Source organism: Papaver somniferum, chromosome 1 (genome assembly GCF_003573695.1).
Source record: "Papaver somniferum cultivar HN1 chromosome 1, ASM357369v1, whole genome shotgun sequence".
Taxonomy (NCBI): Eukaryota; Viridiplantae; Streptophyta; class Magnoliopsida; order Ranunculales; family Papaveraceae; genus Papaver; species Papaver somniferum.
In genome coordinates, this window is record NC_039358.1 from 83666342 (window position 1) to 83691219 (window position 24878).

A 24878-nucleotide genomic window follows, 5' to 3' on the forward strand; every position below is an offset into this window, starting at 1 on the left:
GCTACATCTAAACCCTGGTACAAACGTGGCACACGAAAGACTCCTGTGTCCAGTCTCAATACATTAAATAGTAAATCTACTGCAGATTTGTCGAGTAAATCAAGTTTAGAAACTCATGGTATTAGTTTACTTAAGAAAGAAATAGAAGCATTTCATGCTACCATTTGTTACAGATGTTACAGGGATAGGAAGTTCAGGTTGGAGTTGAGAAGTGGAATTTTTCAATAGGCATGAAAAATACGTCGGTGAAGAAGGAGAAGACTATTAAAGCAGTATTTCATCTAATGAGTGATGGAGAGGGAGCAACGCAAATGAGAAATTGAGTGAAGCAACTCGGTGAAATGGATTTCACTGCTGTAAAAGATGGAGGTTCATCGTATAAAAATATAACTGCAGCTTTAATCCCAAAACACGCATACATTTCACACGCTTACAAGACTCAACAGACTCACACAGACTGCACCATGCACAATGGAAATTTCAGATTGTACCACTTCTTCGTAGTTATGATCTCTTCAAGTTTGTCGATGGTTCCTTTACTTGTCCAACAAAGTATTTCCGACGTACATCTGTTGAAGGAACAAAAATTGTTGAAGCTCCAAATTACATAGATTAAGATCCATATAACGAATTTGTTCGTAATCCTGTGTATGCTTACTGGGTAAATCAATATCAAGCCATCCTCTCTTGGTTATTTATAGCTAGACTGAAGAAATCCATTCTCATGTTGTTGACTGCACCTTTTCTCATGAAGTTTGGTCTCGATTGGAACACAATTATAATGCTACCACTAAATCAAGACTCGTGTAATTAAAATCTGATCTCATTACACTTAAGAAGAGTTCTGATCCGATGTTAATCTACTTCAACAAAGCCAGATCTATCTCCCATCAACTTGCACAGATCAATCGTCCAATCACTAATGAGGATCTAGTTTTTCGTATCCTACAAGGCTTACCTGCAGGGTTCAATTCTTTCAAAACATCAATTTGTACTCTATAATTTAAGAATGGGAACCTCATCACTTCATCTGAATTTCTTGGATTACTTCTTTCAGAGGAGTCAAGGATGAATGCTAAGTCTAATGTTGATTTAACTGCTTCTTCTGCGAATACCACTAAGCAACATTAGGTTTCTTCATCTCCTTCTTTTGGCAATCAATTCTCAGGTTCTTATAATTATAATCCTCAACCTTACAATCAGCCATGTGATCAATCTAATTACTATAATCCTGCATCAAATTACTGGAATTTATATCCTCCTAGAGGCAGTTTCAATCATAACAGTAATTCTAGAGGCAATCATTCTAATCGATCTAATTTTAGAGGAGAATTTAGAGGTGGTAGAAATCCTAATGGTGGTGGAAGGTTTGGTAGAGGTTTCAACAACAACAATAACTCCAATTTTTATCCACCTAATATGAAACCAACCTACTTCATTGGGTGTCAAATTTGTAAGAAAGCAAATCACTTAGCCAATGACTGCAGATATAGATATGCTCCTTCTGATAATTACGTGGCTCAAGCTTACAATACTTATTATGATGGGTATGGTGAGGATTATGAGGAGTTTTACTGTTCAGAACCTGAAGCATTTGTTGCTTATCATGAGGATTCAGCTTCTACTTCTCAATCTGGTTGGATTCCAGATTCTGGTGCCACACATCACTTAACATATGATTTTCCAACTTAAATTTGCATTCTAAGTACCAGGAAACATATCAAAATGAGAGTTGGCAATGGCTCAGGTTTACACATAACTCATACTGGTACCTCTAAATTTACAACTGGCAATACAACTTTTGTTTTGTCCAACGTTCTTCATGTGCCTTGTATTACAAAAAATTTGATTTATGTGCATCAATTTACCAAAGAAAATAATTGTTTCTTTGAATTCTACCCCAATGAATTCTTTATGAAGGATATAGTTACACACAAGATTCTTCTTCATGGTCCTATTAAAGATGGTCTTTATCACTTGGAGTTCACTGCTGATCAACTTAAACAAGCTTTCCATTCTGTTGTCACAACTACCTCCAACTTGCATAACAAACTTGGGCACCCAGCTTATCACACTTTGAAACATGTATTAGCTTCTGTGGAAAATGTCATTCATGACCATTTATCCACTACTATTTTCCATGACTGCCAACTAGCTAAGAGTCATAGTTTACCATTTCCATCTAGAACAAACAATGATGTATTTGGTCCTTTAGATCTCATTCACTCTGATGTATGGGTATCACCATTATGTTCTATCAATGGATACAAGTATTATGTTTCATTTATTGACTCTTATAACATATTTACTTGAATCTATCCTTTGGCTTACAAATCTGAAGTATTGTCAACATTTATTAAGTTTAAAACTCATGTGGAGAATCTACTCAGTAGACAGATTAAGTATGTTCAGTCAGATTTGTGTGGTGAATACAGGAATGTATCTACCTATCTGGACTCTTGTGGCATAGGACATGGGGTTTCTTGTCCTCATGCTCATGCTTAAAATGGCAAAGCTGAGAGGAATCATAGGCATATTGTAGAAACAGGATTAGCACTACTTTCTCATGCTGGTCTACCCATGTTTTTTTGGTCCTATGCTTTTGAAACTGCCAACTTCCTCATCAATAGGCTACCAACACCAATTTTACAAAATGCTTCTCCATTAGAGTGTCTTTTCATCTGAAACCAGACTATACTTTCTTGAAGACATTTGGTTGTACTTGTTATCCATGTTTGAGACCATTTAACAGTCACAAGTTGCAGCCAAGATCAGTTTGCATTTTTCTGGGCTACAGTCACCTTCACAAATGTTATAGATGCTTTAATCATCTGACAAACAAGATTTCATATCTAGAGATGTTAAGTTCAATGACTCGGAATTTCCATATGCACATTTGTTTCAGCAATCCAGCACTACTTATGCAACATTAACCAGTGTATGTGTTGAGTCTCCTTCTACTTCAGTTGTTTCTCCTACTTCTGCAATATCAAATGATGTCACTATTTCACTACATGATTTGAACCAATTTCCTGAGTTATCCTCATCTGCTCAAGTTACTTCTCAAACTGCAGTTCTTGTAGTTACAGTCAACGATCATTCCATGACTACAAGGGGTAATATGGGCATTACTAAACCAAAAGTTTTTTCTTCTGAAGTTCGGACAGTGTGTGAAGAGATCACGGCTTCTTCTTGTTATACTGAATCCTGTAAGGATCCAAGATGGAGAGCAACAATGGATGAAGAAATCAATGCTTTACTTCAAAATGGCACATGTAAACTTGTTACTCTCAGTTCTTCTCGCAGTGTGATTGGTTGTAAATGGATTTTCAGGATTAAGAGAAATGCAGATGGCTCAATTGCCAGATACAAAGACAGATTGGTTGCCAAGGGGTACAACCAAGTTGAAGGAATAGACTATTAAGATACCTTCAGTCCAGTTGTTAAACCAACCACACTAAGAATGATTATTTCTATCTCGTTATACAAAGGTTGGAATATTAGGCAACTTGATGTTAAAAATGCCTTTCTGAAGATGTTTTTATGGTTCAACCTCCTGGCTATACTGATAAGGTACTTCCTAGTCATGTGTGCAAACTGCAGAAAGCACTGTATGGACTCAAACAATCTCCCAGAGCTTGGTATGATAGATTAAGTAAATTTATGCTTCATTGTGGATTTCAATCTTCAAAGACTGATACATCATTGTTCTACAGAGTTACTTCTACTGACACAGTTTATATCCTAATCTATGTTGATGATATCTTAATTACTGGCAGCTCTTCTTCAGCGGTTGATACTCTTATTCATGCAATGGGTTCTGAGTTTGCAATCAAAGACTTAGGAGAATTACATTTCTCTTGTGCATTCAGGCACAGTATACTTCAGATGGTATTCTCCTTTCTCAAGAACAATACATTTCAAACTTGTTATCTACAACTAAAATGAGTGGGTCCAAACCATATGCAACTCCATTTGCTGGTAATTCACACAATCCTTCTTCACCAGCTTTTGAAGATGTTGTGTTGTACAGAAGCACTGTTGGAGCTCTGCAATATGCAACTATTACAAGACCAGACATTGCTTTTGCTGTTAACAAAGCATGTCAATTTATGCAAGCTCCTACTATGGACAATTGGACAGCTGTTAAGAGGATTCTCAGATATTTTCATGGCACAATTTCTTTTGGTTTACAGTCTAAGAAATCCTCTTCTTTGCAGCTCCAAGCTTACTCGGATGCAGATTGGGTTGGTGATGTCAATGACAGAAGATCTACTGGAGGCCTAGCCATATTTTTGGGTCCTAATTTGATATCCTGGTGTTCTATGAAACAAAAATCTGTTTCTAGGTCCAGCACTAAGGCAGAATACAGGGCATTCGCTGATGCTACATCTGAGTTGATCTGGATTCAATCCTTACTATCTGAATTGCAATTTCGAAGCTCCAGAACTCCAATTATGTGGTGTGACAATATGGGAGCTACTTACTTATCTTCCGATCCAATATTTCATAACAGAATGAAGCATATAGAAATTGTCTTTCACTTTGTGCGTGAACTAGTTGTTGCTAAGGCATTTGAGGTACATTTTATGTCTACCAGAAAGAAAATTGCAGATATTTTCACTAAAGGGATATCTACTTTTAGGTTCTCCTTCTTGCGGTCCAAGCTCAGTGTCTCTGCTCCTACATGGACTCTGGGCTTGCGGGGGGTGTTAGCCAATGGTCCATTGTGGTGCAATCTGTGTGAGTATTTTGAGTCCTGTAAGCGTGTGAAATGTATGATGTATTGTAACTGACAGAAGCAGGTCATGTGTACGTTGTAACTGGCAGTAGCATGTCAACAAAATCCAAATGTTTATAAACACACAGATGGTGTGTTCTAGTATGTAACGAAAATCATGAATTCAAATCAATGAAATCAAAACTGAGAGAGTGTCCAACGACATAACCTCTTTCAATAGTTTCTATCGTACTTTCTACGGATGGAAAAGATCATGATGTTTGGAGCACACAATTTGCTAAAAAAATCACAATACACATAACATTTCTCGCTGAAAGTCAATTAATGACAACCGCATGTTAGTTGTTACCCAATAATGCAAGAAATAATTTTCGAAAGCATTAGTACCTGAAATGGACAACTGCATGAAAAGAACAAGGCAAAAAAACAGTCACTTCAGGACCGAAAATATTAATCGGAGATGGTCAACTACAGGATACACACTCTGCTCGTGGTGTTAAGGCCACAATTATCCTAACTCCTCTCAATGCTTCTGCCTTCTCCAAATCTGTGGATCGAGAGAGATCATTTGGACTAGATATTCATTTCCAAGTTTTTCAATTTCCCGCTTTAGAAGTTGGGTTACCTTAAGGATTTGAATGTGTCGATGACAAGACTTCACCTGAGGAAAAGAATGGAGCCCAAGCCGGGACAAATGTTGATAATTTGAGTTTGAAACTTGTCACCGCCAAGATCCTACGGAACAATGAAAATAAAGAATGGACCATCGGGAAATTTCCCTCCATTTTCTTTTTATTGTTGTGGGTCACAATAATTTTTATATAAGACAGCCTAGCTATAATTATGTTTAGTCCACTGGTCAATCCCTTATCAATGCCACCTCAGCGGTGGGTTTGACTGGTAGGATTGACCATTGGGCTAAACACAATTATTGGACAGCCTATAAACTTCCTAGTGTGCAACATTGCAAGTAATTCTAGCAACAAAGATCTGTCTCTTACCCCTCTCTAAATCCAGTTTTCGTTTCAATTATTGGAGTCCGAATTATGAATTCTGAAACGCATAATCAACTTCATGTCTTCTTTTTGCCTCTCATGGCTTACGGTCACATGATCCCAACTATAGAATAGCTAGACTTTTTGCTGCTCGTGGTGTAAAGGCCACTATCATTACCACACCTCGTAATGCCTCGACTTCATCAAAAGTTATTGACCGAGATCGATTATCTGGTCTAGATATAGATATTCAAGTGATCCCCTTCCCTGCAAAAGAAGCTGGATTATCCCAAGGAACCGAAAACCTTGACGACATCATTTCACCTGATTTGATTTCTAACTTCGGAAAGGCTGTTCAGATGCTTCAACTGCCTTTTGAGAAGCTCGTACATGAACTTCGCCCAAATGTAATTGTTGCCGATATGTTCATCCCGTGGGCAGTCGAGACCGCTGGTAAATTTGGAATTCCTAGAATTGTCTTTCATGGAACATGCTTGTTTTCCCTGTGTGTTTCTGAAAGCCTTAGATCTTTTCAACCTGATATTACCGATGAAAGGATGAACTTTTTGGTACCGGGTCTCCCTGACAAGATTGAGATGACCGTGTCAGAATTGCCCGAAAAATCATCTCCTTCTACTGAGTTTGCTGAAGTGATGGAACGGATTAGAGAGTCAGAGCTGCAAAGCTATGAAGCTATCATTAACAGCTTCTACGAGTTGGAACCTGCTTACGCCAATCATTATACAAAAGTCATGGGGAGAAAAGCATGGCAAATAGGCCCAGTTTCGCTTCGAAATGAGGATGCTATTGATAAAGCCGAAAGAGGCAAGAACTCCTCCGTTGACGAACATTGCGTTTTGAGCTAGCTCGACTCAAAGAAAATAAATTCGGTTCTTTACATTTGTTTTGGCAGTGTCTCTAGAATCTGTAATGATCAGTTGGTGGAAATAGCAATGGGTCTGGAAGATTCAGAAGTTCCGTTTGTTTGGATTATCAGGAAACTGGAGAATGATGAGAAACAAATGCCTTTACCTGAAGGACTCGAAGATAGAATAAAAGAGAAGGGTTTGATAATAACTGGCTGGGCACCCCAAGTTCTAATCCTCGACCATCCAGCAGTTGGTGGGTTCATGACTCACTGCGGGTGGAACTCAGTACTTGAAGGCATTACTGCAGGAGTTCCATTGATCACTTGGCCTGTGTTTGGAGAGCAATTCCATAACCAGAAGTTTGTTACAGAAGTTGCAAGGATAGGAATTCAAGTTGGAGTTGAGAAGTGGAATTTTTGGATAGACGCGAAGAATGTGTCGGTGAAGAAGGAGAAGATTGTTAAAGCAGTAACACAGTTAATGAGCAGTGATGGAGAGGAAATGAGAAATCGAGTGAAGCGACTCAGTGAAATGGCTCTCACCGCTGTAAAAGAAGGTGGCTCATCTTATACAAATTTAACAGCTTTAATCGAGGAACTGAAAAACAAATATAACATGACTTAAGAGATGGCTAGTTCTCAAAATTGGCAAGTTCAAAAATGGATTTTGAAGCACCTTTTGTTGGTAATATTTGATCGAGCGACAGTTGAGCCTAGAAACCTCCTCGAGATATTTATGTTTCATTTCATACAAAATTTATGAAGTAAAAATTCATACCCAAACTATGAAATCGAAAATCATACTAAAACTATGAAATTATAACTCTTAAACTGTTGGCCTTGAAATTTAGTATTTATAGAGGGTACATTTTACTTTGATTTCTCAAAATTAATTTTCTTTATTTTGTTCATCCATTTTCATTTCAATGTCTTTTCATTCAAGTAAAACAGTTAGTGATCAGAAGAAACATACACATACTCGAATACTAGAAAATAAATTGTTAGAATACGGGCATCCAACTCAAAACCAATTGGCTATGAGTGGAGAGTCTCATAGAATTATAAATCGCAGGATCTTAATTGCCCAGACAATATGGGACTAATAGTCTCAACACGCCCCCTCACGTCTAGCCTCGTTGGGTCTAATACGTGGGTTATTTAATATTATTAGTCCCACATGGTTGGGTTATTTAAGATCATGCGGTTTATAATCTATTAGGGCCTCTCCACTCATTGTCAATTGATTTTGAGTTGGATGCCTGCAGTCTTTAACATGGTATCAGAGCAGGCTATTTGTGACGAGTCATTTGACCGCGTCTTTACTCCGCGTCACCCGATTTAATTGTCCACGTGTTAGACCCAACGAGGCTACACGTGAGCGGGCGTGTCGAGACTATTAGTCCCATATTGTCTGGGCAATTAAGATCCTGCGAACTGCGATTTATAATTCTATGGGCCTCTCCACTCATAGACAATTGATTTTGAATGGAGAGGCCCTAATAGATTATAAACTGCATGATCTTAAATAACCCAACCATGTGGGACTAATAATCTCAACATAAATCAACACGAAATTCCGGTGTTAAATAATGATCAGAGGTGCATTAAGAGAAAACAAGAATACTTCATGCTACCATTCGAGCACTGACGATTCGAGTAGAAAGTTTGGAAAAGATAAATAGGGAAAATAGAAGTATAAACTGTCGAGGTAATAAGCTAATTTTTATAGGATAAGAATATTCAATTTTTGTACGAGAAAAAATAGTGAAAGATGCTAATAGTTATTGTATTACTGGCTACTGAGGGTGAAAGATCACTACAAAATGAAAAGCATGACATAAGAGATGACTATAGTTTCTTTGTTTTTCACCAACTCTGACCAAGAAATCTTCAAACACTAGTAAAACTATACAGTGAAACAGGGCGGTTATTGTGTAATCTCAACATCGATATTTCGAGTTCGAAAATGGATTCTGATCATCAAATTCACATCTTCTTCTTCCCGTTCATAGCTTATGGTCATATGATACCAACTATAGATATAGCTAAACTGTTTGCTGCCCGAGGTATTAAGACCACAATTATCCTAACTCCTCTTAATGCTTCTTTCTTCTCCAAATCTATACATCGCGAGAGATCACTTGGATTGGATATTCATATTCAAGTGATCAAATTCCCTGCTGTAGAAGCTGGATTACCTGAAGGATTTGAAAGTGTCAATGACTTGACTTCGCTTGATATGGTTCCTAATCTCTCCCAGGCAATCAAGATGCTGCAAGAAGCCTTGGAGCGTTTAATTGAAGAGCACAAGCCAGATTTCATTTTTGCGGATGTGCTTCTACCGTTTGCCACAGAAGCAGCAAGCAAGTATGGCGTTCCTCGGTTCGTCTTTCATGGAACAAGTTTTTTCTCTCAGTGCGTTGACCAGAGCTTAATATGTCATAGACCTCATGAGGGGATAATTTCAGATAGGGAAGCCTTTGTGGTGCCCGGTCTCCCGGACAAGATAGAGATGACCAGGTTACAGTTGCACGACAAATTTAAGGATGAAGATGCGTCTCCTACTGTGGCTAGGGAGCAAATAAGAGAGGCAGAGGAAAAATGTTATGGGATTTTGGTGAACAGCTTCTTCGAGTTGGAGCCAGCCTACGCAATTCATTACGAAAAGGTTATGGAGAAAAGAGTATGGTCTATTGGGCCTGTTTCCCTGAGAAACAAGGATAATTTAGATAAAGTTCAAAGGGGGATGGAAACAGCAATTGATGAACATTTAATTTTGAACTGGCTTGACAGCAAGAAACCACAATCGGTTCTTCACATTTGCTTTGGAAGCCTCTCCAGGTTCAGCAAGGCTCAGTTGCTTGAAATAGCAGCGGGTCTCGAGGACTCCGGGACCTCTTTCATTTGGGTGGTAAGAACAATCAAGAAAGAAGAGGAAGAAGAGAGTTGGTTACCTACAGGTTTCGAAGAGAGAATGGAGGTCAAGGGTCTAATAATTAGAGATTGGGCACCACAGGTGCTGATACTAGATCATCCAGCAGTTGGAGGTTTCATGACTCATTGTGGGTGGAACTCAATACTTGAAGGTTTGAGTGCAGGGGTCCCAATGATCACTTGGCCTATTTTTGCAGAGCAGTTTCACAACGAAATTTTTGTCACTCAGGTGCTGAAGATAGGAATTCGAGTTGGGGTTGAGAAGTGGAATTCCTGGATAGAACCAGAAGATGTAGAGGCCAGGAAGGAGGAGATAGCGAATGTGGTCAGCCGGCTGATGGGTGATGGAGAAGAAGGACAAAACATGAGAACAAGAGCCAAAGAGCTCAGTAAAATGGCTAGGAAAACTGTGAAAGAAGGCGGCTCATCTTATGAAAATTTGACTGCTTTGATTAATGAGCTCAAGATGGTTAATAAGTCTGATTTAACCAGGCAGTAATTACTGTCCGAAACTTCAACTGAATTCCAACTTAAATGCACACAATGGGGCAATAAACATGACGCAAGTGACTACCTCATCTCTCTCTATATATCTCCCCCACATACTTTTTGTGGTTCACAGTCATAGGAGTGCATTTTTCGTGTCTTCACTATTTCACCAATAAACTGTCACTGAATCAAAGTCAAACCTGTAATCTCGATCCATACTCAGAAATGGATTCTGAATTCGATCATCAACTTCACATTTTCTTTTTCCCGTTTGTGGCTTACGGTCATATGATTCCAACAATAGACATAGCTAAACTGTTTGCTGCTCGTGGTGTTAAAACCACGATCATCTTAACTCCCCTTAATGCATCCGTCTTGTCCAATTCTATAGATCGAGAAAGATCACTTGGGCTAGATATTCATATTCAAGTTATAAAATTCCCTGCTGTGGAAGCTGGCTTACCTGAAGGAGTTGAAAGTGTCGATGACATGACTTCACATGATATGGTTCCTAAACTCTTTGTGGCGATGAAGATGCTCCAAGAACCCTTGGAACAGCTAATCGAAGAGCACCGGCCAGATGTCATTGTAGCTGATATGTTTATACCTTTCGCCACAGAAGTTGCAAGCAAGTATGGTATTCCGCGATTTGTCTTTCATGGAACAAGCTTTTACTCCCAGTGTGTTGAGGAGAGTTTATTCTGTCACAAACCTTATGAGGGAATTACATCAGATAGAGAGCCATTCTTATTACCAGGTCTCCCGGATAAGATAGAGATGACCAGGCTGCAGTTGAGTGAGCATTTTAAAGCTGAAAATGGGTTTCGTACTGAAGTTCGGAAGCTATTTAGAGATGCAGAGCAAAGAAGCTATGGGATTTTGGTGAATAGCTTCAACGACTTGGAGCCAGCTTATGCAATGCATTACAACAAAGTTTTGGGCAAGAGAGCATGGGCAATTGGCCCTGTCTCCCTGCGAAACAGGGATAGCATAGATAAAGTTCAAAGGGGGAAGAAAACCGCTATCAATGAACATGTTGTTTTGAGATGGCTTGACAGCAAGAAACCAAATTCTGTTCTTTACATCTGTTTTGGGAGTATGGCCAGATTCAGTAAGGCGCAGTTGCTTGAAATGGCAGTTGGTCTCGAGGATTCTGGAATTTCTTTCATTTGGGTTGTAAGAACAATTAAGAAAGAAGAGGAAGAGAGCTTCTTACCTGAAGGTTTTGAAGATAGAATGGAGGGCAAGGGCCTGATAATTAGAGAATGGGCGCCACAGGTGCTCATACTGGATCATCCAGCAGTCGGAGGGTTCATGACTCATTGTGGGTGGAACTCCATACTTGAAGGTTTGAGTGCAGGGGTCCCCATGATCACTTGGCCTATGTTTGCAGAGCAGTTTCACAATGAAAATTTCATTACTCGGGTGTTGAAGATAGGAATTCCAGTTGGAGTTGAGAAGTGGAATGACTGGATAGATGCAGAAGATGTACAAGTGAAGAAAGAGAAGATAGCCAATGTGATCACTCGACTGATGGGTGATGAAAAAGAAGGAAAAAACATGAGAATGAGAGCGAAAGAGCTCGGTGAGAAGGCCAAGGTAGCCGTGGAAGAAGGTGGGTCATCTTATGAAAATTTAACTGCTTTGATTCAACAGCTCGAGATGGTTAAGGCATCAACTACAAGACGTAGAGTTCCATAGTCTCAGGTTTTCAACTTGTCTAATGATTATGTATTGTATCAATAGCAATAAATCACTCTATCACAAGTTCTTTATCCTTTTTAAGTAGGGATCTTCGGCCTCCATTTGGGCAGAATAAAACAGAGGCTTGGTTGAATGAATTATAGTTCGAAGCTTCAATAAAATTCCAACCATCTGGCTCCTAGATAATTGGAATCTCTCTCGTCCGTAAGCCTTAACAGAGCACGGAATTCTAATTTTTGGTGGACCTTTGTACCAGACCTGTAAAATGAATACACTTCTTTTCTTGGCAATACAAAAAAACAATGTACCTACTAATGAAAAGATACAAATCTCACAATGAACCGACCTACAGACAGCAGATATTCTACCAATCGTTGCTCAAAACTCGTAAAGTTTGGGCATGTTAATGAACACAATGGAACAACAAAACAGTGTGTTATCATTATGCACTGCATCTTACCATGTCAGAGCAGTCACTACTCAGCTTGGAGCTCCATAGGATCGGTAATGACTTCCCATTCCAGGAAGTAACTTGCTTCACTAGAGAGAGAGAGAGAGGGAGAGAGAGAGAGATTCTACCATAAAGTTGATCTTCCAAACTTCACAGCAAAATCAACTTTGGAAAGGAGATCTTCCAAACAATTAAGAGTAGCTCATTATGACAATTCTAATAGGCTAACTAATGGACTCTGAAACCTACAAGTTGTAAAGAACTCAACAGTTGCAACAAAAGTTGCAAGCCTTGTTCTCTGTTCAGAAAACGGTAACAGTACGCACCAACAACAGAACCAAGCAACAAATCGAACAGATTACACTAAATTTTCCATCTGGATGTTGTGCAACCAATTAAACATCATTTGGAACCGAAATACTATCAGCTAACCTGCATTGCTAGTGATAATAACTTATGTGAACAAATTCTGGATGTTCAATTTAAAACATGCATAACAAGTAGCACAAAACCCAATCTTTATGAATAAACGGAATAACAACCCATTCTTACGCTGCTCATGAAATCCGAGAAAACCAAGAGATAATTATATATTGTTATGTAGTCAAACCACCAACAGAATTAGATTATAGTAGTGAACATCTCCACAAAATGGACACTTGACAAGCGGAGTTGTTTTTGAGTTCTTAGTCCAATAGTATCATAATTTTTGCCACACTATCTACCCTACAGGTGATATCCACCAGAGACAGCACAACCATGCAACCTACACAGAGGAGGTGTAAGGGACAGGCGTACCACCGGGATATCATGTGTCACATTAGCAGTGCTGGGTATTGCTTGGCCTGCTGCTTAACCCTTCTCTTGTACTCCGCAGGTTCCTATAAACATCGAAATCTCTTACAATTTAGTATCAGAAGTTTCAACCAACGGTGAGTACCCAAGAAACTAGAACTTTAAAGCGCCATAATACCTGGATGAAGAGGTGATATCCATCCGTCTGAGCAGGATCAGCCGGATTAGGCTGGTCCAGCAAATCTTGAATACCGACAAGAATTTGCTTCACAGTAATGGCTGGTCTCCAACCCTACAAATAAGGATGATTACAGATGTGCAAACAATAAGTCTTTGTAAGTAATAAACTCCATATTCAAATGACTGCATTTCAAACATTTAGACCAGACAGGTACTCACGCTGTCCTCGTTAAGTATGGATAGGCACACTGTTCCAGAAGGGTAGACATTTGGGTGGAAAAAATTTGGAGGGAACTTGCATTTTGGTGGCTTGCTAGGGTAGTCTTCACTGAAGTGGAGAGCAAGTGGGAAATAGCCACCTTCCCAGTCAGTCTGCAACATTCATACAAATAACACTGCTGAGTTATCTAGAAACAAAGTTATGCTGTGCAAATACTTTTTATTTCAAGCATTTACCATAAATAAATCACTTTTTATAAGAATTAAAATGGCACGGCAAGCAAATACACTTAAATAAGATAACCACAATAAAAGGTACCTAGATGGTGTGTAACGCAGCAAAAGCATAAATTAGTCAACCCTATAACTGTTATGGTGCATAGCTCAACAAGAGAAACAAACTTGTGCTGTACAAATACTTTATATTTCGAGCATTTACCATAAATAATTCAATTCATCAAAATAGAATCACAAAACACAATAAGAATTAATATGGCACGGCAAGCAAATAGACTTAAATACAATAACCACAATAAACGGCACCTAGATGATAAGTAATGCAGCAAAAAAGCATAAACTAGTTAACCCTATAACTCTTAACGTGCATAGCTCAACAAGAGAAATCTGTGGAAGTATGACAGCAATTCAACTGCTGTGCGGAAAATTATAACCAGAAAATCGACAAAGAGACATAAATGCAATCTGGTATTAATAGTTATTCTGTTTCTTTTGCCAGTGGTGGGTTGTGATAGTTTGAATCCCCAATTTCTAAGTTTCAAACTCTTGAGAAAGATGGAAAGGTTCCTTACAAGTTGCAGCTTATCAATATTACTACACATAGGCAGAAAATATCATATACTCCACCACAAATTAGATCAACGGAAGGCATCTGGCAACATGAACTCCATGCTAAGCGACAAAGTTGAAATCATACAGGAATGACTTAATGAATAATGGAAAGATACTTCAGAGAATGTTCACTAATACTAGATGAAACGATAATGCTTAATCGGACTCAAGGCACACGCCGCAACTAGGTGAGATCTAACCCCACCTCAAATAACTAAAATTAAGACATGAAGGCTTATCTGTTACCGTGCTTGCAAACTCTAAGATGTTTTAAAATGTAAACATGCATAAATAAGAAGAAGAAACTATAAAACACAGATATCAATTACAACGAACTCAAAAGAAGTAGATTCCCTAATTAACCAGATTAATACAATATAATACATACCATAATAACATCCCATCATAAATCTATCTAATCCAGACTTACTTACACAATCAATTACTCAAAGAAACAAGAACTTAAAATAAAAACATAATCTAATATTCTCAGTATCTCCATCTTAACAATTCAATTGCATATTGCATTTTAAACTGACGGCATAACTTTATAAATGAGACAAAATCCTCACACAAAGAATCTCAAAACCTAAAAATAATTACAAAACAATATAATTCCAAAAAACATAAATCAAATGAAATTTTGAAGATTAAATAACAAATTAAGACTTACCCCAGGTTTACCAGGGATTGTACACTGCCATGTCATGAGATTAACAGAACCATCTGGAGCAGTCTCTGGTTTAGCAACAAAACCCTAAAACAACAACAACAACGAAAAAATAAAATCAACAAACATAAAACCAGAACCAATAATGTGAAGTTCAATTTGATTCGATGTGAGAGAGAGAGAGGAGGATGAGACTACGGACATGAGGATGATTCTTTCGCCAAGCTTTTCGTTCTTCTGTTAATCGACCTCTTGCTATACCTCCAGACATCTTCTTCCTCTATCTATAAACCCTAAACTCTCTTCTTTTTCTAAGGAAAGAAAACTCTTGTGAAGAAACTGAAAATGGGGCTGTGGCGCTGTGCTTCACAATACCAGGGGAAAACAAGAGGTCATATAACGGAAGGATCCCTATGGGCAATATATTATAATAATAAAATTGGACAAAAAGTCAATTCGATTGGTGTGTGTGCGTGAGAATCACGCTAATATGTGCCCACTCACGTGAGACACTAGATGAGGGCGTCGCTTTTTCCCGCTAGGTGCGCCTGTTAATCGGTGCTTCGTATAGTTTTGGATAACCCTGCCTCTTTTCTTTTTTTTTCATGTCTGGATCTCACGGTGTTTGTTTAACCACTAGAGCTAGACCTTAGTCAGTAATTCTCCGAATCATTCGCGAATCAAGCGAACATATCCGAACTATCCGAATTCGAATGATACTTTCGAACTATTTGAACTTCGAACCTAGTTCGCGGATTATATGGACCTCGCGAACGTATCCGAACTGACCGAATCCGAATGATATTTCCGAACTAGAACTCCCATAGGCAACTCTTTGATCAGAGTTATGTTAATTGGTTTTTGTTTGATTTCGTATATACTTTATATTTAAATACAATTATCCAGTTAAAATTTTCTATTGGTAGTTGTTTAACCAGTGTTTTATGTGTTGATTTTGGTTTAAAAATCTATATACTCATTTATAATTCATTTATGCGATTAAATTGTTTACTACTTGTTAAATAATCACAATAAACTGTTTTTTTTCATCTTATAAATCATATACGAATAAAATTAGTCTCGTAATAAGGTCATAATACTTATCAATTCATTATATATGTAACCCGAATTTTAAGTACTGAATTCACATTTATAAAACGAATACGCACGTACATATGCCGTTCCGAACTACTGTCCGAACAACGAACCGTTGACCGGATTTTTGACCGAATCTGACCTATCTGAATCCGTATAATTCCCGTACGTATGTCGTCCCGAACTACAACCCGTGCCCTGAATTGCTAACTAGGAGCTAGACCACCCGTGTAGGCACTTGGGGCCAATTCCTGTAGGCATTGGCAAATTAGCCAATCTGCCTAGCCAATAAACAGGCAACTAGGTGGTGGTCCATGGTTACCACTCAAAGATGGCAGAAGCCATATGGGGCCGGACCATGCTAGATCGACTTGTTTTCGCTCGTTGAGCTATAGTATGGGTAACTTTGTTTTCAGTATGGTTAACAAAAACAGATACTACTTTTCTAAGTTTGGAGATTAGGTTTTCAATATCGACAAACAGCGGATGAGTTATGATCTTTTCGATTATTCCTTCTGCCTCACTTTTAATCACGATTTTTTGTTCCTTTCTAGCCTACATTGTTCCCAAAGCTTCTCTTATAGCTCGAGTTTCTGCCTCGTCTGCAAAAAAACGAGAGATGTAAACTGATTAGCACGAAAGTGCTACATTTTATACCCATATTTGTATTAGCTAGGACTCAATATTTTGACTAATGACACTATTTTAGTGCTTTTGCAGAAAGTACAAGTGAATTCGATCATCCAGCGAATAAACATCAAAATGTGAGACTTAATGGTGAAGCGAGTTGATGTCAGCACACTAATTCCACCTAAGATTGGTCAAGAGTGACTTTATTATTGTTAGCATAAGAATGGAAGAATATCACCTCCATGACCACGTGCAAATGAAGAAAAAGGAAAGATTAATATATCTTGTCCTTACATAAGTTCTCTTGCTATATTTATATAAAGAATCTGAAGGAATATTTGAAGCCAACTGACGTCATTTTGCAAATACAGTTAAGGTGGGACCCAGCACATGCAAGAAAATATCATGCTTTCAAAATGAAATTCATATACTATGGAAAGTGGAGATTCGGTGATACTTTACAATGTCTCGTCATATTATGACACGCGGCACAACATCATTGGGTGAATTTATATTTTCATGACATGTGGCAGACTTCTATTGGGAGGTGATGTGGCGACGAAGAAGAAAAACGTGAATTCATTTGTGAGCTATATTTATGTGTTGTTTCAAAATATACTGGGGGGCGCCCGGCCACAGAGCGGGAAGAGAAACAGGAGAAGGATTTTGGAGTTTTTCTTGTCCATTTTTGCTTAGCTATTTGATTTTAATTTTTTTATGGTTTTTTGTGAAAGCCATGGCTAGATAAAGCTATGTTAGGGTCTAAGTAGAACCCAACTTTATTATGAAAACTCTATATTTATATGCTTAATAATGAGTTGATTGATTAGTAGTTTTTCTTCATTTGGATTGGTATTCTTTTGTTGATGTGATTTTCTAGATTATTTATGCTTTTGAATTGATACTGCGTGCTTCGGTTAAATCCCTAGACGTGGTATGCAAGGATAGATAGGTAATGCTTTAGAATCACTACTCATGAAGCGAAGACAACTATAGCGGAGAAACAGTATTTGAAAAAAGTATGGAATATACTTTTAAAGATTAGTAGAGTTTGCATAATTAATTGGTGGAAACCGAAAATCCTAATAACCCACACTCGTTTTGTTTATCTTTAAATTATTTATCATTTCATTTTGTTCTGAATTTCTAAAAATCCTTAAAACATTATCTTGTTGATTATTTAATTTCTGGTATTAGTTGGTAGAGTATTTCACACTCCATGTGGGAACGAACCGCATTTGCTATCTATATTACTATTGACCTGTGCGCTTGCAGATATAATTGGGTTTCATTTAATCATTAATTTTGATTATCTAAAATTTACATCATAAACTGTTTCTGCTAGAAGGAAATGGTGCCTAAAATTTCTGAAAGGAAATCCAATCTCCACATTTTTGCTGAGGAGATGTTCCAAGCCTCGTCACAATTAGTTTTAGTCCAATCACTAGGAGGATTCAAGTAGATTGGTCGGATACAAAAGTTATTGCAGATATTTTCAAGAGATACGGTTGGTCTTTTTGCATCAGCAACATTGATTTTGCTCTAGCCAAATGGATGTTGGTTCTTCAATCTTCCCATCATGAACAATTGAGTTTTCGTTGGTCCAGACTGACCAAATCATACAGGAAATCAGCGAAAGCGATTCAGCTTTATTTGAGTTATCCATATAAGGATTCAATTGCGACAAATATTTAACTCATTCGACCAATGTAAGACCTTGAAATTGATGGTTTCATATGCTTATTTGAAACCATATTATGTTCGAATGTGAGCAAGAAACTAATGAGTGCATAATAGTTTCTTCCTTCAATTTGCATCTAGGGCAGATGAATTCTGATATATGCATTATCTGGTGTAGGATTAATCTCACAGGTTGAGCTTCATTCAAAACCTTTCATACAAAGAGTTTAACCCTTGCAGGTAGTTTTTTACACATAATTTAGTCAACAGATCAAAACTGAGAGTGTCTCCCCTTGTGGAGAGACAATGATATGCAATCTTAGTAGAAAATTTACCATCTTTAGCATTCTCTCATATCCTGGTATCTCTACAAAGAAGAAGAGTCAAAGGGATATCTTCAATCTTTTCAACATAAGATTAATCAAAGACAAAGTTTAGCTTGGATGAGTCCCAAGTTCTAGTCTGGTGATCAATTAGATCAGCCACTTTGAGATTAGTATCAGAAATTGTATTGTCCTTTAGAGTGGCAACTCCTTTGTTTGGGATCTAGTTGTCACACCAAGGATCTGTGAAGTTTTGTAGATACATTTCCATGCCCAAGTATTTCAAACAAATGAGTCAAATGGCTTTATCTCCTTAATAATTTTGTAGATACATTCTCATGCCCAAGAGGTTGTAGTATGGCATTTACTATGTAGGGTATCAATTTTACGATAATACTTTGCTTTTATGGCAGTTACTCAAAGAGAGTTGGGATTCTCCATAAGTCTCCAAACACTCTTTGCCACCATTGCTAGATTATTTATTTCATTATTTCAGAAACATAACCCCCTTCTTTCTTTGTTTTGCAGATATTTTTCAAACCTAGAAGATGTGTCTTCCCATTTTTTGACAGATTCTTAGGAATTAGAAAATTAGCCGTCCGATATATTGGCATATCTTGCTCAACATTTTTAACCAAGGTTATTCTTCCTGCCTAGGACAGAAAATGACCAAACCAACTACTCACTCTTTTTAAATGACAACAGTGAGCAGAGAAAGATGAGCCTGAGTTTTTAGTTTTAGTTTATTAATTGGTGCTTCTAGGTATTTTTCACCAAGATGTATGTTGATCAAAATTGAAAAAAGCATCTTTACTTTTCTTAAATTTACTAGATTAACTTGTATAAACTTTTGGTTGCTCGATTAAAAACATCATAAATTAGTGCCTCAAAAGCCTTAATCAGTCATCACCATTTTGTTAACTCCATAAATCATACTTATATTGTGGAAAAATCTGGGATGAACACCTTTCTGCAGTTGGTTCCTTGTCTCGATTGACACATCTTTTTTTTGTCATCGGCATTCTTTAGCTTAGAACATGCATTATTCTAGTTTAGAACATTTTGGATTGTTCAAATCAAGAACTTGAGAGAGAGTCCAAATCCAATTTTTTCATCAATACCAAGAAATTTATTTTTAAATCCATCTGAAGTCAAACAAGCTACACTAAAGTCAGCTTTCCCTCTAATAAAAGTGGCTTACATAATTAATTAACGAAAAATTTGTTAGATAAAAATAAAAAATAACATTAACAAATGTATAAATTTGTTATTTCAATAATTGTCATTATGCTAAATACAATAAATTCAGTATTACTCCGATTAAAAAGATCGTTAAATTAAATTCTTAAAGATATAATTTTACAAAATGGCTAATCCAATCTGTTTCTTACTGGGGAAAAGCAGCTTCTCCCTCTCTCCTAAAAAACTAGCCATTACAAACTCAAAAATGGAGTAATATCCATCTATGGAATCCTGATCCTGCTACTGATTGGTCATCCAGAGCATCTCGGTCCATCACGTTCAAAGCTCTAATGATTCTCTTAGACCCAAATATCAATCTCTAGAAGTAGTACTCTTCAAATTCTGACCTTCTCTTCTTTTATCTTCAATTTCTTGAATGGGATATCTCTGATTCTAGTAAATATGTTTGCTTTCTTGTTCTGCTTATTTTTTCTGATTGTTTGGTATTTAGAATTGCAATAGTTAGTGTGTTGTTGAATTAATGGTAAGTAAAGAACACGAATTCTTAGCGGTGTTAGCTTTTGTGATAAATGGTTTGTTTATACTACCCTGGTCTGGTTTTAATCGATTGCATCGAGTTTTCCAATTTGCTTGGATAACCTTCTCTCCTTTGTTTCAGTTTTTTTGGATCTCAATTCTTGAGTAGATAGAAATTAGATTAAAAAACAAAATACTTTTAGTGAGAATTTGTGGTAAACCAAAGTAGTTGGAGACTTTCGATTTACATAGTAGCTTTTTGGATATGATAGACCTTTAGCATACCTTATCCTTTCAGGTGTGTGGAAGTAAATTGGATCTAGTTACTACAACTCCATTAGCATTTTTAGAACCAGAATATTTATTGATCTCTCTTTTCTTCTCGCTAGTGTTTGGATCTGCTTGGAAGGGGAGAAAGTCTATGTTATGCATGAATTTCATTAAGAAAAAAAAAACTTTAATCCGAACTAGTTTCTACTATCTTTTAAAAATTCAACAGCTTCATTTATTTATTTATAGTTCGTACATTCTTTTCATACCAGCATAACACCACATTACATGATGATAAGCACGAAAGTGCTATATTTTATACCCATATTTATATTAGCTAGGACTCAATATTTTGACTAATGACACTATTTTAGTGCTTTTGCAGAAAGTACAAGTGAATTCGATCATCCAGCGAATAAACATCAAAATGTGAGACTTAATGGTGAAGCGAGTCGATGTCAACACACTAATGCCACCAAAGATTGGTCAAGAGTGACTTTATTATTGTTAGCATAAGAATGGAAGAATATCACCTCCATGACCACGTGATAATGAAGAAAAAGGAAAGATTAATATATCTTGTCCTTACATATAAGTTCTCTTGCTATATTTATATAAAGAATCTGAAGGAATATTTGAAGCCAACTGGCGTCATTTTGCAAATACAGTTAAGGTGGGACCCAGCACATGCAAGAAAATATCATGCTGTCTAAATGAAATTCATATACTATGGAAAGTGGAGATTCAGTGATACTTTACAATGTCTCGTCATATTATGACACGCGGCACAACATCATTGGGTGAATTTATATTTTCATGACATGTGGCAGACTTCTATTGGGAGGTGATGTGGCGACGAAGAAGAAAAACGTGAATTCATTTGTGAGCTATATTTATCTGTTGTTTCAAAATATACTAGGGGCGCCCGGCTACAGAGCTGGAAGAGAAACAGGAGAAGGATTTTGGAGTTTTGTTTTCGATTCTTCGTTTATCTTTAGCTAAAGTTTGATTTTAATATGTTTATGGTTTTTGAGAAAGCCATGGCTAGCTAGAGTTATGTTAGGGTTTGATTAGAAACCAATTTAATTGTGTAAACTCTACATTTATATGCTCAATAATGATTTAAATGACTAGTAGTTTTTCTTCATATAGCTTGGTATTTTATTGTTCATGTGATTTTCTTGATTATTTATGATTTTGAATTGATATTTCGTGCTTCGGTTAAATCCCTAGACGTGGTATCCAAGGATAGATAGGTAATGCTTTAGAATCACTACTCATGAAGCGAAGAAAACTAGAGCGGAGAAACAATATTTGAAAATGCATGGAATAGATTTTTAAAGATTAGTATAGTTTGCATAATTAATTGGTGGAAACCGAAAATCCTAACAACCTTCTATCATTCTGTTTTTTCGTTAAAATTATTTATTGTTTCATTTTGTTTCAAATTTCTGAAAACTCATTAAACATTATCTATTTGATTATTTGATCTTGGTATTAGTTAGAAGTAGTATTTTCACACTCCTCGTGGGAACGACCTGTACTTGCCATTGTTCTACTAGTGAGACACTGTGCACTTGCAGTATTTTATTGTAGGTTTCCGAACCTACCAAGTTTTTGATTTTTAGGGTTATGACCAGCTGTGTAGCGGGTCTTGGTGTGGTATGTCAAATTTTCATTTTATGACCAGCTGTGTAACGGGTCTAACTCTCTCTTATGATATGACCAGCAGTATAGCGGGTCAATTCTTTGTTTTGCTCGAGGACTAGCAAAATATAAGTGTGGGGGTGTTGATAAGCACGAAAGTGCTACATTTTATACCCATATTTATATTAGCTAGGACTCAATATTTTGACTAATGACACTATTTTAGTGCTTTTGCAGAAAGTACAAGTGAATTCGATCATCCAGCGAATAAACATCAAAATGTGAGACTTAATGGTGAAGCGAGTCGATGTCATCACACTAATGCCACCTAAGATTGGTCAAGAGTGACTTTATTATTGTTAGCATAAGAATGGAAGAATATCACCTCCATGACCACGTGCAAATGAAGAAAAAGGAAAGATTAATATATCTTGTCCTTACATATAAGTTCTCTTGCTATATTTATATAAAGAATCTAAAGGAATATTTGAAGCCAACTGGCGTCATTTTGCAAATACAGTTAAGGTGGGACCCAGCACATGCAAGAAAATATCATGCTTTCTAAATGAAATTCGTATACTATGGAAAGTGGAGATTCAGTGATACTTTACAATGTCTCGTCATATTATGGCACGCGGCACAACATCATTGGGTGAATTTATATTTTCATGACATGTGGCAGACTTCTATTGGGAGGTGATGTGGCGACGAAGAAGAAAAACGTGAATTCATTTGTGAGCTATATTTATCTGTTGTTTCAAAATATACTAGGGGCGCCCGGCCACAGAGCTGGAAGAGAAACAGGAGAAGGATTTTGGAGTTTTGTTTTCGATTCTTCGTTTATCTTTAGCTAAAGTTTGATTTTAATTGTTTATGGTTTTTGAGAAAGCCATGGCTAGCTAGAGTTATGTTAGGGTTTGAGTAGAAACCAATTTAATTGTGTAAACTCTACATTTATATGCTCAATAATGATATAAATGACTAGTAGTTTTTCTTCATATAGCTTGGTATTTTATTGTTCATGTGATTTTCTTGATTATTTATGCTTTTGAATTGATATTTCGTGCTTCGGTTAAATCCCTAGACGTGGTATGCAAGGATAGATAGGTAATGCTTTAGAAACACTACTCATGAAGCGAAGAAAACTAGAGCGGAGAAACAATATTTGAAAATGCATGGAATAGATTTTTAAAGATTAGTATAGTTTGCATAATTAATTGGAGGAAACCGAAAATCCTAACAACCTTCTATCATTCTGTTTTTTCGTTAAAATTATTTATTGTTTCATTTTGTTTCAAATTTCTGAAAACTCATTAAACATTATCTATTTGATTATTTGGTCTTGGTATTAGTTAGAAGTAGTATTTTCACACTCCTCGTGGGAACGACCTGTACTTGCCATTGTTCTACTAGTGAGACACAGTGCACTTGCAGTATTTTATTGTAGGTTTCCGAACCTACCAAGTTTTTGGCGCCGCTGCCGGGGAGTGGTCACGAACCCAGTCTTTTTCCTACTTAATCTATGGGTTTTTCTCTGATGGGAGACTGTATTCTGGATTTCTTTTCCAAATTCGTATCTTTGGCCTTTATTGCCACTCTTTTTAAGTTATGGGCGCTGATTTTCCTTGGTTTGTGTAATGGCTGGATCTTTCTTTACTCTCAGATTAGATATGGCATCACATTTATTGTCTCATCTTCTCTCGCATTGGCTAATATTTTTTAAGCTACTTCTCCCCTTCTTAAATGAATTATTATAGGTATAGAACTTTTCTTTTTATTTATTTCTCTCTGCTACTGGCTAATTTGGATTTTAGTGAGGGGCAGGTTTAACTAAACCTTTAGGGTCACCTCTCATTTAATGACTCTGCCTCTAAATTAATTAGCAAAACTAAGTCTACAAATTGCTTTATGTTCTTTTGTTCTTGTTTAATCAATATTTATTGCACTAATTATTAAAACCTCCGGTAATTGCTTTGAACCCTATCTCCTCTTCAGTTGTCTTACATATTCTTGGCCTCTCTGTGAGACTTATCTAACTTATTTTAAATTAATTCTCGCTGCATTTACTTTGTAAGAAGTTCTTTCCTTTATTCTCTGCATATCCTCATTCTCATTCCTTCCTCATATGTCTTATCTTTACTCTGGTTTCTTAGTATGCTTACCAAATTTGCAAAAAAAGAGCATTAACTCCACCAAATCTATTCTTGGACCTCATTCATCTACTCTTTCAAAGTCACAACCACTTTTTATTGTGGAAGGTAAACATTTTATCTTAGTTAGGCTTTTTACAACTCCATCCCACTCTTTTCAAGATGTTAGTAACGCTCTATAGTTTTTGTGGGGAAATAAAAATAAGTTCATCATCTCATGCATCTGTCTTAATTACTTCAAGATTAGTTTTGAGAAACATGATTCAAAATCGTGGGTAACTATGATTCATTACTGGGTCATTTATGGTGATGTAATCTGTGTCACATCCTGGTTCCCTTCTGTCTGTATCCCTTGTTGTGACTTTTGTTATATTACTACTTGGTTCTCTATTCATGGTATTTTGTCTGATATGCAAAACGATACAGTAGTATCCCAAATAGCTTCTAAGTTAGGGACAATTTTATGTAA

The 24878-nt window shown here is 36.9% G+C and overlaps 4 protein-coding genes across 4 annotated transcripts; 3 read left to right on the forward strand and 1 right to left on the reverse strand.

Moving 5' to 3' along the window:
* The first annotated feature begins 6676 nt into the window (after positions 1 to 6676).
* Positions 6677 to 7262, forward strand: LOC113330781 (UDP-glycosyltransferase 73C1-like). The gene has a single exon (XM_026577592.1). It carries the CDS (start codon positions 6690 to 6692, stop codon positions 7227 to 7229), a length of 540 nt encoding a protein of 179 aa, XP_026433377.1. The 5' UTR covers positions 6677 to 6689; the 3' UTR covers positions 7230 to 7262.
* Positions 7263 to 8378: 1116 nt separating this feature from the next.
* Positions 8379 to 10074, forward strand: LOC113292756 (scopoletin glucosyltransferase-like). Its single transcript, XM_026541626.1, has one exon. The coding sequence runs from the start codon at positions 8571 to 8573 to the stop codon at positions 10035 to 10037; it is 1467 nt and encodes a 488-aa protein (XP_026397411.1). The 5' UTR covers positions 8379 to 8570; the 3' UTR covers positions 10038 to 10074.
* Positions 10075 to 10121: 47 nt separating this feature from the next.
* Positions 10122 to 11868, forward strand: LOC113292745 (scopoletin glucosyltransferase-like). Its single transcript, XM_026541617.1, has one exon. The coding sequence runs from the start codon at positions 10253 to 10255 to the stop codon at positions 11726 to 11728; it is 1476 nt and encodes a 491-aa protein (XP_026397402.1). The 5' UTR covers positions 10122 to 10252; the 3' UTR covers positions 11729 to 11868.
* Positions 11869 to 12680: 812 nt separating this feature from the next.
* LOC113292767 (SUMO-conjugating enzyme SCE1-like) lies at positions 12681 to 15295 on the reverse strand. Its single transcript, XM_026541632.1, has 5 exons — positions 15098 to 15295; positions 14899 to 14982; positions 13377 to 13529; positions 13156 to 13269; positions 12681 to 13063 (listed from the first exon to the last, which is right to left on the reverse strand). The coding sequence occupies exons 1-5, from the start codon at positions 15164 to 15166 to the stop codon at positions 12998 to 13000; spliced, it is 486 nt and encodes a 161-aa protein (XP_026397417.1). The 5' UTR covers positions 15167 to 15295; the 3' UTR covers positions 12681 to 12997.
* Positions 15296 to 24878: the final 9583 nt, after the last annotated feature.

Excerpts from the sequence above, each read along its gene's own strand:
- LOC113330781 (XM_026577592.1), top strand. The coding sequence starts at position 6,690 with ATGGGTCTGGAAGATTCAGAAGTTCCGTTTGTTTGGATTATCAGGAAA.
- LOC113292756 (XM_026541626.1), top strand. The coding sequence starts at position 8,571 with ATGGATTCTGATCATCAAATTCACATCTTCTTCTTCCCGTTCATAGCT.
- LOC113292745 (XM_026541617.1), top strand. The coding sequence starts at position 10,253 with ATGGATTCTGAATTCGATCATCAACTTCACATTTTCTTTTTCCCGTTT.
- LOC113292767 (XM_026541632.1), bottom strand. The coding sequence starts at position 15,166 with ATGTCTGGAGGTATAGCAAGAGGTCGATTAACAGAAGAACGAAAAGCT. Across the intron at positions 13,270-13,376 it reads CCATACTTAACGAGGACAGC|GGTTGGAGACCAGCCATTAC; the intron begins GTGAGTACCTGT and ends CCTTATTTGTAG. Across the intron at positions 13,064-13,155 it reads GATATCACCTCTTCATCCAG|GAACCTGCGGAGTACAAGAG; the intron begins GTATTATGGCGC and ends CGATGTTTATAG.